The 13,186-nt window shown below is 39.5% G+C and overlaps 1 protein-coding gene across 1 annotated transcript; it reads right to left on the bottom strand.

Annotated features, from left to right (window-relative positions):
* Positions 1-4,457: 4,457 nt before the first annotated feature.
* Positions 4,458-5,936, bottom strand: LOC103713671 (transcription factor MYB4-like). Its single transcript, XM_008800677.4, has 3 exons — positions 5,627-5,936; positions 5,397-5,526; positions 4,458-5,285 (listed from the first exon to the last, which is right to left on the bottom strand). The coding sequence occupies exons 1-3, from the start codon at positions 5,760-5,762 to the stop codon at positions 4,580-4,582; spliced, it is 972 nt and encodes a 323-aa protein (XP_008798899.2). The 5' UTR covers positions 5,763-5,936; the 3' UTR covers positions 4,458-4,579.
* Between the last annotated feature and the right edge of the window lie 7,250 nt (positions 5,937-13,186).

The following is a 13,186-nucleotide window of genomic DNA, read 5'->3' as shown; positions in this document are numbered from 1 at the left end:
CTTGGTGACTATCTCTGTCATGGAATAAATTAACCAATGGATGCTCTGCGATTACATGAATAGTATCAGAAGAAAAAATTGGTGGCTTGGGTTTTGTCTTGGTTTAGGGGTGACCCATGATGAAGTTGCCTCTGATGTTGTTGGTGATTTTTTTTATCTTAGGTGGGCTGATGGCATGTGCCATCAAGTTGCCAAACCTTGACGTTTTGCATGGGGATCTTTCTTCCAGAACCCTAATAGGATTGGGATATTCTCACCACTTTACAGTCATAATCATGGTGTTTGTATATTAATTACTGTCATAAATCATAAACCTAGGGGCTGATTCAGAATTAAATGGAATTTCATGGCAGCCTAATCAAGAAGAATGTGTTTAATCTCTATTTCAATGGAAGCTAGTTTGGTCCCGCATGATTGTCCTGATATAAGCACATCTACATGGGATGCATGTTGATGATGAGCACTGAAGTATGATGCTGTTGAGTTCACTAACGTCCATCAGTTACAGACCAGACTTTTTTGATCATCACTATAACAAGCACATGTATGCCATCCTGTTGTTCAGAACGTCACACCGGCATTTGATCTATTAAGTAAGTCTCTAGCAAAAGATGTTAGAAAGTGCTAGATGTGAGTTTTGTAGAAGTTTCAGAAGAAAAAGAATTTTGATTTATCATATGGCAAGATATCGATATGTTCTGAAAGTATTGGGGCTGTTGTAGTTAAAATGTAGTTAAAGACAGTCCTACATGATCAGCATTGTAACAGAGTGTTAAGAAAATCAGTACCCACTAGCTAATATATCTTTGGAGGAGTAATCCCTTGTATATACTTTCTTTCTTTAATAAATTTGGGTGGCTTTGCCTTCCCTTCATTCAAACGAAAAAAAAAAAAGTCTTTCAAGGAGCAATGTAGATAAATTAGTCACTTCATATACGTGTACACATCAAAATGAATGGAAGTTAAACTGCCTCTATGACTTTATGAAGGCATTCAATTCATCCGACAACAACGTTTTCTAGGGCTACCAACCATGTTGATGACTACAGACCATGAGACACGCACAGTGTTTGGTTGCTTTGATTAAAAAACTATGTCTGAAATTTTCACCCTTGAAATTTAATCAACCAAATCTAATCCCAAAAGGTCATAATGGAGGTTATAAGGTCTTCAGAACAAGTACCTAAATGTTATAAAATCAGCTCACAACAAACCTGACCATTCCCCTCAGAAGAAAGGACATGGAACTTTCATGACCGTTCTTCAATGGTAACTTTTACTAAAAAGAACTTAATCTGGTTCTTTCTTCCCCAGAAAGAAAGGGTGGCTCTGGTTTTCCAAATATAATGTGCATGGTTTTTGACCTACTGAATTGAAGTGGTATAGCATGGTCCAAAAGGAAAGCTGAAATTCGTTGCTCAATGATAGACAAATACCCCTTCAAGTTGTTACTCATAGTTAATGTGAGAAAGACTATTGAGCAAGTCAGTTGCTTCCCCTCATGTTGATGTCACTGCTGACATATACATTTTTTAATGAGGAAATCCTTTCTGCAATAGGGTCTCTTGCGAAAATTTTAACAATTCAGAGGTCCTTTCTCCCTAGAAGATATAGGGTAAGTGGCTCCCCAAAAATGATGTGCTCTAACTTTCTTGGTTCATAAATTAAAAGGAGCCAATAACTTTCTTTATATTTTGGAGTCATCCCCAATAAGTTGGTTTTTGTTCTAAGAGAAGAGTTTTGGCTCAAAAGCAAATTTTCGTGCGTTCGCTCTCAAATTTTGTCTCAAAAGCGAGGCCAGGTTCTTATTCTCATGTGCATATAATAGTTGCCAAATGTTCCTAGAAATGCTGGACTAGAATAGTTTTTTTCTCTCTCTATCATACTATCAACAATCTTAACAAAGGTTCGTTGTGTGATATGGAGGGGGCGAACACTTTACTCTGTTTGATCTCTACTCATATTCTTGCAGCCTTCCATGAAGCATTGTACCTCAATTAGTTGGATAAGATTGAATTCAACTTTGCCATGAAGCAGGGGGTCCAAAATTTCAACATTCCAATAATTAGGGGGAGTAATACAAATTCGTGTCCTGCTTACTAGCCTAAAAAAAATTGATGATCTGTAAGCACAGACCATCTAATTGTGTGCGAGCTAACAAAGCATAAAATACATGGAAACCAAGGATTGGGCTTGGGTGTAGGAGAAAAATTAATGGATCATATATGATTGAAATCGATGAGTTCAAGTATTCCTGTAGTGCTCTGATCATTGGAAGTGAGGCATAAAAAATAGTCAATAGTTTGAAACTGTTCTCCTCTGATAATAACAAATAGATGCCTCAAGAACCAAAACCGCATTAAAAATTGAGAAGTCTAATTGTAGAACAGAAACAACTATAATTTAGTAATACAAGCCTGCAAGCAATGCTATACTACACCTTGTTATCAGCGGACTTATCCGCAGTTTTGACTTTGTATCAGCTTTTATATTCTTCACCAAAAGCAAATAACTAATGCCTACTCGTTTTCTTTCTCTTCCTCCCCCAACTAGACCTGCCTACCCAAAACAAGGTTAGGCAATGTTGATTTATCTTACTTGACTCCTCATTGTCTCTTGAATCTCGAGTCTAAACATTATATATTTTGTTATTAGTTTCTTTATGGCTAATTATCTACTTTCTTGCATAGGAAGTTAAAACTAAGACTTCCTCACAAATGATTGAAGTAATATGTTGTGTTCTATTATTAAAATTAAACTGAATTTTCTTTGAAGCTAATATATCTCCATTTTTTTCTGTCAAGAGATTTGAATAGCAATGCATCTTCTTGGAAATCCATGCTAGTATCTGTTGTGAAGTTCAAAGCAGACAATTCATTTGATTAAAACTTATATTTCATATTTTGGAACAAAACTCAAACACAATTAACATCTTCATCTCTTCTATTGTTATTTTCTTATTAGTGATCGGGAAGGTGTTTTAATGGTACTTATTGTGAGAATTCTCCTATAATATGTGAGTTTAAATAATTAAATCTATCAAGACCCAAATAGTAATATATAGTGGCCAACATGCAAACAGGAGCTCCTACGAATTACGATGACTTTCCACAAGCTTATGGTTTATTATTTTAAAGATGTTGGTGGTTGGAACACCAGAGATATCGAGTTTAAAGAGTTGCATAATCAATCAGTTCCTTTGTATGAATACATCCTGTTCCCTCCTTTGGTCCAGTCAACCTCTTCATGCATACACCTTGATAGACTTTTGACACCTTTGGGGCATTGTTCCTGAAATTATGCCAAAAATCTGGTACAAGTTTTTCTCAAAAAAAAAAAACAGGTTGATGCAAGCTAGAATATTCAACTCAAATCTCACAATGGAGCTCAACTGAATTTTCAGACAACAAGAATTGATGGGAAAATTTTCAAAAACCTATTTTGAGGCCATTTCTAGCATTTTAGATACAATTTTGGCTGGATTACATGCATTTTTGGGGAATTGATAGTTAATTTGGCCCTAATAGCAGCAATATCCATTACCAAGAACTGATATCAAGATAAGTACAGCCGTATAAACATATATTTTCAAAATCCTCTCTTATGCAAAAGTCTCCTTTCAAATGGTGAACAACCAGCCTTATAAGGATTCAAGGGAAGAAATTTATCAAAGAGTGCCTAAGAATGGATTATATGATAAATCTAAAACTTATCAGAAAAAAGGTTCATAGGAACTACTTAAGGAAACATGACTGAAACTTGTTCTCCGAGATTTGATCATTCAGATGGAGATTGAGCTCTTCCCTACTCTGCTCATACTCTTAAGTTGGCACCATATTACTGATGCGAGACCCAGAGCGGAACGTTGTAAATCCAAAGAACGCGGACATTTGAGCTGCTTCTCCCCTTAATTGGTCAGAGACAAGACTTTGAGGAATCAAACGAATCCTGGTCCCATGATAGGCATGGAAACCCCTATGAAGAAACAGTGGCAATTTGGGCCCCCCCTGCTATCTAAGGTCTAAGAGGAGGAAGGTGTTGCCAAATTGTCAAAAGCCCTCCGTCTACTTTAGCGCCCTCTGAAACTTTATGACCAGAAATTACCTTGGTATGAATCGGAAAGATGCCCTCCTTTTCTTGTGCTTATGATAGTGATTGTGAACACTTCCAGCACCTTTGATCCCAATCCTGTCATCACATGAAAACACCCCAAGATGGCTAACAAGACGGCCCAAGCTTTGAGACCAAAAGAAGCCTTGAGATTGAAGCGTACTTTTAAGTCAGGGACAATGAATTTTGGGCTGAGTTGGAGGAAGAACAAACAATAGCAAGCTCCCAAAGACTAAACAAACCAACCACTCCACACAGTTCGAAATATAATTGCTCAACTTTATAGAAAAAGAAAAAAAGAAGAAAAAAGATGACCAAAGAAGATGCAATCACCATGAAGACTTGAATCAAAAACACAATTCAAACATCTCTTCCAAATACTTGAATTTATTAAGGTTTTATCAGAGGAATTCAATGCCGTCACCTTCATCGATGCTACAAATCTACACAAGCTCATGTACATCAATCATCACTGCAGGATGAGGTGCACCGGTTCTTCGAACAAACACTGCTGCATCCCTTGGTAGCTCGGAACCACATTCGGGTAGATCAAAGGGCTTACCTCGCTCCAGTTGATGCTCTCCGATGTGATGCTCCCATGGTGCTCAGCAACCATGCCTCCTGCTCCATAGTAGAAATCAAGGCCTTCCGATTTCACTGGGTTGCACCGAAGCAACTCATCGAGGTCGGCTGCGAACCCGGTTGGACCTTGCAAGCCCTCGCCGAACGCCGTGGTTGTGGCGTTCGCCAAAGGTGTCATTGTGCTAGCTGAATCATCATAGATTTGTGGCAGTGTAGCCGACGAGGGAGGAATGAAAGGGCTCTGAAGGCCTGCGTTGCTTCCGCTAGAGAACCTCCCCTCATTCTTTATGAGCAGCTGCCTCATGGAAGCATGCTCGTCGTCGACGTGACGATCGAGCTGGCTGGTCGAGTACATGGGCATGGCTGCTGGCTCAGGCCAGTACGTGCTCTGGCTGCTGCCACCCTCGCTGAGAACTCCTAAATTTCCACTCTCATCTCTTTCAGCTCCTTGCTCCATCCCTCCACCTCGACGTGCCTGCTGCTGGTGATCCTTGCGCTGCTTGCCCAAAAGCTTCTTCTTCAGTCTCGTGTTCCAGTAGTTCTTGATGTCGTTGTCTGTCCTTCCGGGCAATTGGGCGGCGATTATAGACCACCTGCTCTCCCACACAACACAAGAATTAAAGCATGCTATTCAAGTCCAAAACCATGCTAACTAATTAAACACACGACGCGGCCATGTCGTTGGGCTTAGAATTATTGGTCACCTGCTACCGATGCTGATATAGAGGCTGCAAATGATGTTATCTTCTTCTTCAGAGAATCCTCCATGTTTAATATTTGGCCGGAGATAGTTCAGCCATCGGAGCCGGCAGCTCTTACCGCATCGCTTGAGGCCTAATTAATATGACACAAGCATGAAACATTATGTTACCTTGACGACAATAACAAGAGATCAATAAGAGATATGCGATGGGTTTCTAGGTGAGATGTGCACCAATCTTTCGAGGGAGGGCGATCCAGTTTCCGCCAGTGCCGTGCTGCTCGATGTAGGCCTTGAGCCTGGCGTCCTCCTCCGGAGACCATGGACCTTTCTTCACGCTGGCTTTGTCGCAGCAAGGGGCTCTTCCCATGGTATGTACGGCGGTGGCGGTGGCGGTGGTGGAAAAAAAATCCTTTAGGACTCTAGGTTTGTGGGGTTGGGAGGCTCTCTTCTGCTTCCTTCGTTGGCCTGCTCCAGTCGCTGAAGCCTGAAGACTTACAGAAGAGAGCTGAGGAAATGAGGCGATAGGGGAGCCTTGGACATTGGCTTTTAAGAAGTGGCAGGAATTAAATAAGTTGGGGAACGAGAGCCCTGGGTTTCTTTCTGTTTGTCTTTCTTAGGCCAGAATCTCTATCACGCATTCGTCAGCGCATGGACCCACCACTCTCCTTTGGTGCCTACGCTATGTCATGTATGTATACATGGAGAATGCGACATAAGGCCTCAGCATGAGGTCATGTCGAGGTCTAGAGGAATGACCGTTGTGATTATCACTCATTTATAATACCTCTTATGACATAGAAATTACGGCTGCTATTCGCCACTGTTCTATGCCTAGATAAAAACAAAAATTATTAAATTCAAATCTCTCTGCAAATTGAAAAATTACATCTTTATTATTAATAAATATTAACTTATCTATTATTTTTTAGTTTAATTAAATAAAAAAGAAGTTATTGATATTTGCATGTATACTTTCGTAAAACTCTGTTGTTGTACAAATATCCGTAATATAACGGTTGTTCTAATAGTATTTAAAAAAATCATATTTATATTAATTAAAAATATAATAAAAATTTAAAATTTTGCTATTTCTTCTATCTTCTTTTTTTAACTATCAGGATCGCGATCTATTTGCATGTCTATCTATTAAAAGTATTTTAGTAATTTTAATTTGAAACCATTAATCTTTTAACGTCAGAGTATATATACAAAAATAAAAATAAAAAAAAAAGGGTGGGAATAACTTAAACAGTTCATGTGCATGGTTATATTATGAGAAAAAAATGTTTACTTTATAGATGGATGCATCAATCGATGTCATACGGTCACTGTGAATTTTCACTAAGAATGATAAAAGACAGTAGAACGACCCTTATACATATGAATTGTTGCTAAGAAAAGATGGCTACTAATTAGCTCAATATGAGGCTGAAAAAGCTTGGATTATTAAATGGAAACTATCTTCAACTATGCTAATCAAGAAACTATCTTAATAGAGATCCAACTTAGCATAGAAATTTGAGTTCAATATTATAATGATGCTTGAAAACCATGTGGCCTTCATTGTCCATATGATGTTTGAAAACAATACGGCCTTCATTGTCCATATTTATTAATGAAGGACCTTAAGTAAATAATAAATCAAAAAGATTCTCATCAAAATAGAGAGACCAAAAGGTTCGCTCTACTTTTTGTTAGGTAACCAAACAAATATATTGTAGAGCCCATAAAATTTTAAGAATAGCTATCAGGGAAAGATTAAAGAGTCTAATAAAACCTAGCAACTTGGAGATGAGGTCCATCAATCTAGTTGTGGAAATGAGGCAAACTATCACAACCTAGGACCTTAACCAAAATGGTTAGCCGAAAGGTATATCTATGGTTGCTTAATTTTATATAAGTATTCAAAATCTTCTCGGTGAATAGCCAATATGAGACTAAACACACATCCACACAGGCTATCACACCAACACTCACTAGTTTTTATTATGCGTCTGAGTTTCTCTTGATTGGGTCCCACTGGTCCCAACCCAGGTTGGAGGCTTCAAAAGTGCCGCATCCCTAGCGTCACCAATTTGAACCTTTCCATCGGGAGCTTCCTGAGAAATTCTCCTCCTCACCCTACAAGACCCCAATTTAAGATTTTAGTAATGTGGCCATCCGTGACAAATAAGGAAGGAAAGGCCAAACTCTATTTGAATGGCTCCAATGAGAGAAAAAGCAATTGGATTGGTCATCAGATTAAATTATCTTGCCTATTTTATCTTTGTCAAAGAAACAGTATAAGACATGGATTGGTATAGGTTCATGCATTGCACTTGGTAAAAGATCTACTCATCTGGGAACAAGAGAGGGTCTGGGTCAGCCGGCCAATGCTACAGTTTGTGGATTAAAGGTGGTCGGCAGCCGCTAGGTCAACGTAGCTTTCTCTATGATGATAAAAAAAGAACAAAAGAAGAAGAAGAAGAAGTTGGTGGATATACGAAGTCCGGAGATTAATTGATTCAGTTTCTCTTGTGAGCCACACACCAGTATACCGTGCCTATGCTTCTTTTTTTTTTTTTTGCTTGCTGCTTTGGGAAAGGGTGAAGAGGGGGAGGAGAACCTCCCCCACGTAGCAACCCCACACTAGGCCCCTCTCCCACCAGGACATGTCCGATACGAGTAGAAAGCACCCCCTACCCCCTCGGAGGTAGAGGAATACCGATGTTTCTCATACCCTCCCCATCTTGCGGACGGCCCCACCACGTGGAAGCCCTCTCACAGGTGAGTATGTCATCCTAGCGCCATCTTGGTACCAGTGGACCAGTAGCACTCCACCGGCAGCGTATAGGCGTAGGGCATCCGGTCCCCGAATTTAATCGACGCCCGTGCATTTCGAATCTGGGCCATCCTGATAGAAGCTAACGCCCCATTTCATCTGTGCTACCATCTTGGTGGCGTGCTTATACATTTGGTACACGCCGTGCGAGCAGAAGACAAGTATGTATCTTGTGTTAAAATGCTACGGCTTTTTATATATCCACATGATTCCCTTTTCACCTACATAATGATCTATTTCGTTGGTGCCTATATGGTCGATTTGTTGTGCCTAAACAGCGATAAATTAGCAAAAGTTGATCAGGAGCTACAGTTCAAAATCACAATTTTTTTGTGCATATGATGGTTGGGTATGTGAAGATCTCATTAAGAGTTTAAACATGCTACATCATAATCTTCTTCTCAAAAGTTTTATATGGGCCAAATGCCAAAAAAACAACAAAAAAAAAAGTTTGAAGCTAAAATAGCAGGTCCTAACACAGTTGATTTGAATAACATTGGACTTAATTTTTTCTAAAAGAAAATTCAAGACTGAAAAAATAAGTAAGGAGAAGCCAAGTTAACAACTCATCTTCTATCATGGTTTTCGAATTTTACTTTGTAGAAGCGAATTGAGGCTGGACCTCCCAGAATGGAATTGGTATTGGAGTCTAGGTTTGCTTCAACATATTTGAGTTAGTCTGAGGTGACAAAAATTTATTGTAACTATAACTCATCAAGTAGCCTATATGTAGTCCACCACAGGCAAAATCTAGACAAGGTCTCATACACTTTAGTTAGGACCAGCTCCAAAGGATAAGCTATTTCTTACAGCATGCGTTTCTTCACGATCACAATTATCATATTTTCAAGTGTGTGAATCCTGTAAAAGTTAGCAGAAAAGTAGAGTCCAAGTGGTAAACTGAGAAATTTGAACCCTTCATGTTGAAATAAAAGTCTACAAAATTTATCTCGTTTACTGACATCCGGATGGCGGCTCATCTCGCGTTTCATATGTGAAAGTTAAAAAATGCTTAAGTTAAGCATTCTCATCACGTAAGATGATCGATTCTCAAGAAAAGAAAAGCAAAAAAAACAAGAAAGAAAAGAAAGAAAAGAAAAAGGAAACCAAATGGTCCCTAATGTTACACATTGTCAAGTCCTCACCTCTACCCAAATTTTCCTTCTATGGACCCAGGGGTGTTGATATGATAGTCTCCGGGAGTTTGTCCGGTTCAAGCAGTGGGATCCACGAGGCCTTTTTTGTCTAATGTTGAAATATACCACCTACGTCATGAAATTGGGGAAGGGGGTATGTGCAATGTATCATCAATAACAACAAATTTGTCTGGTCCAGCCAAATGCACTTGTAGCGACTTGTACAGCCATCATATGGATTGTGACACACGACAGTCCATGGACGACAGCAAGTGATTTAGTCCACGGCTCCCCTGCACCATGCATTCAATCACCATGTGCCAAATGTAAACAGGCTCTCTACAGCGGAATAACTGTACGGCAATCATTGGACTTCATTTTTATTTTTTATTTTTATTTTTATTTTTATTTTTGGTGTGTGATCCCTCCTCATATAATCTTAATTGCAAATGCAAATTCTTGTTTCGTCTGGTACGGGATATATGCTAGCTACCACTGGAGGGACGACTGCCCTTGCGATTCAACCTAATCTGAAAAAGGTTTGGTTTTTTTTTTTTTTTTAGTACAACGAAGACTCATGCACTACGTGTGTGGGTGTAGCTCGTAAGATCAGGAAAAAAAGTATAGAGTGAAAGGGAGAAGGGACAGATGCGTAGCTCTTCCAAATAAAACTTCCGAAGTAATGGACTGTATAAAACGTCACCCAGTCTACAGCCCTGCTCGTCTTCTTGTAGACGTGTGTAGCCTGATGAGAGACACGCTCGCTTGGAATACAGCGGATGTCGTGGAGCAGCCGCATTCCACTAGTTGCGTGCCCCTGACCCTGAATCTACCGGATCACTGTGGCCGAGTCTCTCTCAAGAAGAATGCGGTCCACACCCAACACATGTCTCACATAGGTGAGGCCCTTCAATGCTGCTCTGAGCTTAGCACCCAAGATAGATTGATCAAATATTCGGTGACCCCCGAACGCCACGAATCTGGCCTCCTAGTCTCGGATGACAAATCTTGCACCTCTGTTGTTCTCTCTTGTGCTAACACTATTATTGAAGTTCACCTCAAGAAAGATAGGGGTGGAGGGGTCCTAGGAGACGAACACTGTCCTGGGCACTACGAGAGCTGAATGGGAATCCCAGATTTCCACAACCACCCCAAGGGATGACGATGTAGTGCTGCCAATAACCTCCGTCGCATGAAGCAGAGCTCGGTCCATCACCAATCTCGGTTGTGCTGCTCTATCCTCAAAGACCAGGATGTTCCTATCAAGCCAATAGTGGTAAGCGAGGTAAGCCACCCTGATCCCCAACTCCTCGAATCCAGGCCTCCATGAGGCATCCCTCAGGAAGAATAAAAAATCCTCGACCAACGACCACCTCTGTTGCAGCCCGAAAGAAGCCGAGGCAAGCCCCCAGATCTGAACCGCCTGCGGACAACCAAATAGGGCATGGAAAATCGTTACCTCCCACTATGAGCAAGCCCAGCAACCTTGGGGAATGCGCACCTCACGTCGAGCCAGCATGTCTCTGGTGGGCAAGTAGCCCCATGCCACCTTCCAAACAAACATGGGTGGATGCACAGCCTTCAGATCTAACCACCCTCAATCTGCCGTGCCGGAGTTCTCCCAACCAATCCAAGCACATCCCTAGCCTTTATCTGTACTATTACTATTTCTTTTGTTCTATAATCTTTTCAGTAAAAATCCAAAATTAAGATTCAAACAGCCATAATGATGCTTGATTTTTGATATGCCTTTTCCCGCTGCATACGTTAGAACTGGCTTGATGCTGTCCCTTTCATTTTAGAAGCCAAGTGGCCAAACCGCAGCACCGACCACATGATTCAGCCAATCAACTTGAAATGGGTGAACCAGCTTGCAGCATGTTCACCAAAACCCGGTGACTAAGTCCATCAATTAGTTTTCTCAACGTTGTTTTCGCCGGAATCAAGTTGAAATTGAGAATACAACCAGAGCAATGATATCAAGGAGCTAGATCCAATGATGGTGGCAACAAGAAATATATTAGTTTACAATGGGATGAAAGTGAATAGTAATATTCATCCATATCTGTTTTTGTATATGAATCTATTAGATATAGGAACAAATTTGAGAATTCAACTAATATCCAGACCTGTATTCACATTTTCTATAAAAAAATTGGATATAAATATAAATGGACAATTATTAGATCTATATTTGAATATTCAATTCTATTTATATTCTATTTAATTTTATATGGCACTCATAAACTTAAAAAAAATGTGAATATATTAGGTGATATTTACTAGATTTACTTCCTATGGAGTGATATTTTAATTTACTGATCATAGAGTTTAACTATTTAACTTATATTCTTATTTATATATGTACTTTCAGTGGTTCATCTTTATCCATTATGAATATAAATTTTTATATCCAATTAATATCCATATATATATCCAAATTTGTCAAATAAAAATAAATATAAATATAAATATATTGATTTTCAATCAATATCCCCAGCACTAGTTCACTACTTACAAGTTTTAAAAAGAGTTTGAAATTTTATAAGATTGATTGAGCGAGACATATATATATATATATATATATATATATATATATATATATATATATATATATATATATATATATATATATATATATATACACACACACACACACACAAAAACATTTTTTAAAAAAACTAATGCGGAGAACCAAGAAACAATAAATAGTTTTACAGGTGCAAACTCATCATACCTCGTTTGAACCATTGCTAATTAAACTTCAATAGTACTAAACCACAACTCTGCCCATCTTGGCCTACCAACAAATTGGGTCAAACTGTGTGAGCTTCTAGACTAAGTTGCGCAACTACATGATCTATTAAATTAAACCTTTATGTTATTATTTGCGAATTGCACGAAGGTTGGAGTCGTGCTTTTCTCCATCCATGCAGTGATTGGCTTGTACCGTGGCGGCCAAGCCATAAAATATTGGGGCCATTCTTCTTGCCTGCCATCTATATTATGTGGCATATCCCCATTACGAGGAAAGAAAAGGAAAAAAAAAACGAAGCAAAAAAAAAAAAAGAAAAAAAGAAAGGTGATAGAGATTTTTGCCGTAGAAAATGCATCATCTCTTATTCGGTTTGCGAGCCGCCCAATGTATTTGGAGACTTAAGGCCGTTTTATATTTAAGATCTTACTTGCAGTGGGTCGGCTTAAGGCAAACTTATAAGGAAACTTTTTTTCTTTTCATTGTTTTTGAGGCATTTCCTACGGTGGGCCTTGTTTGGGCTTAGGCCTTAGGCGACTGCCTAAGTTGCCTAAGAATTAGGTGGGTTTGCCGGTAGAATGGCACCTTGATGGGGATATGCGACAAGTAGGCTACATGACCCAGCCCATGATAATATAAAGTGAGGGCCTTGGGTCGGCCCATTGACATCGATGTCTAAATGACATGCAAGCAAGGTCCGGTTATAGATTTGCCATTTAGGTCGTCATGAATGTCACTTAGCACATCATATCCAAGTAGTCAAGTTACTTAAAAGATGCTTAATTTGACTACTTTGGTTCAATATTCAACTCAATACAAGGAAATATGGTGCACCTAAGGTGGCGGCTAGAACCGACGTAGGTTAGGTCAGAGCATCCTAGGTGTCATCTATACTATGCATCACATTGAGTGCTTTGATTGCTTTAGCAACTACTCTGATGAGTTCAAATTGTCTCAAATTCTTCGCCAAAGCTTGCCATCCTGGTGGGCTCAACCCAATTGACAACTAATGTGTCGGCGAACCACGTAGAATTACGTTGCCAGTAGGTCCCATCATGCGGTTCAGCCACCTACTATTG

The sequence above is a fragment of the Phoenix dactylifera genome, chromosome 16 (genome assembly GCF_009389715.1).
Source record: "Phoenix dactylifera cultivar Barhee BC4 chromosome 16, palm_55x_up_171113_PBpolish2nd_filt_p, whole genome shotgun sequence".
NCBI lineage: Eukaryota > Viridiplantae > Streptophyta > Magnoliopsida > Arecales > Arecaceae > Phoenix > Phoenix dactylifera.
The sequence above is the reverse complement of the archived record's forward strand: the minus strand, read 5'-3'. Positions and strand labels throughout refer to the sequence as shown.

Bases quoted from the DNA above. Each gene is read 5' to 3' on its own strand.
- LOC103713671 (XM_008800677.4), bottom strand. From the start codon at position 5,762: ATGGGAAGAGCCCCTTGCTGCGACAAAGCCAGCGTGAAGAAAGGTCCA. The intron at 5,527-5,626 runs GTGCACATCTCA...CATATTAATTAG, and splicing joins CGCCCTCCCTCGAAAGATTG to GCCTCAAGCGATGCGGTAAG. The intron at 5,286-5,396 runs GTGACCAATAAT...GTGGGAGAGCAG, and splicing joins TATATCAGCATCGGTAGCAG to GTGGTCTATAATCGCCGCCC.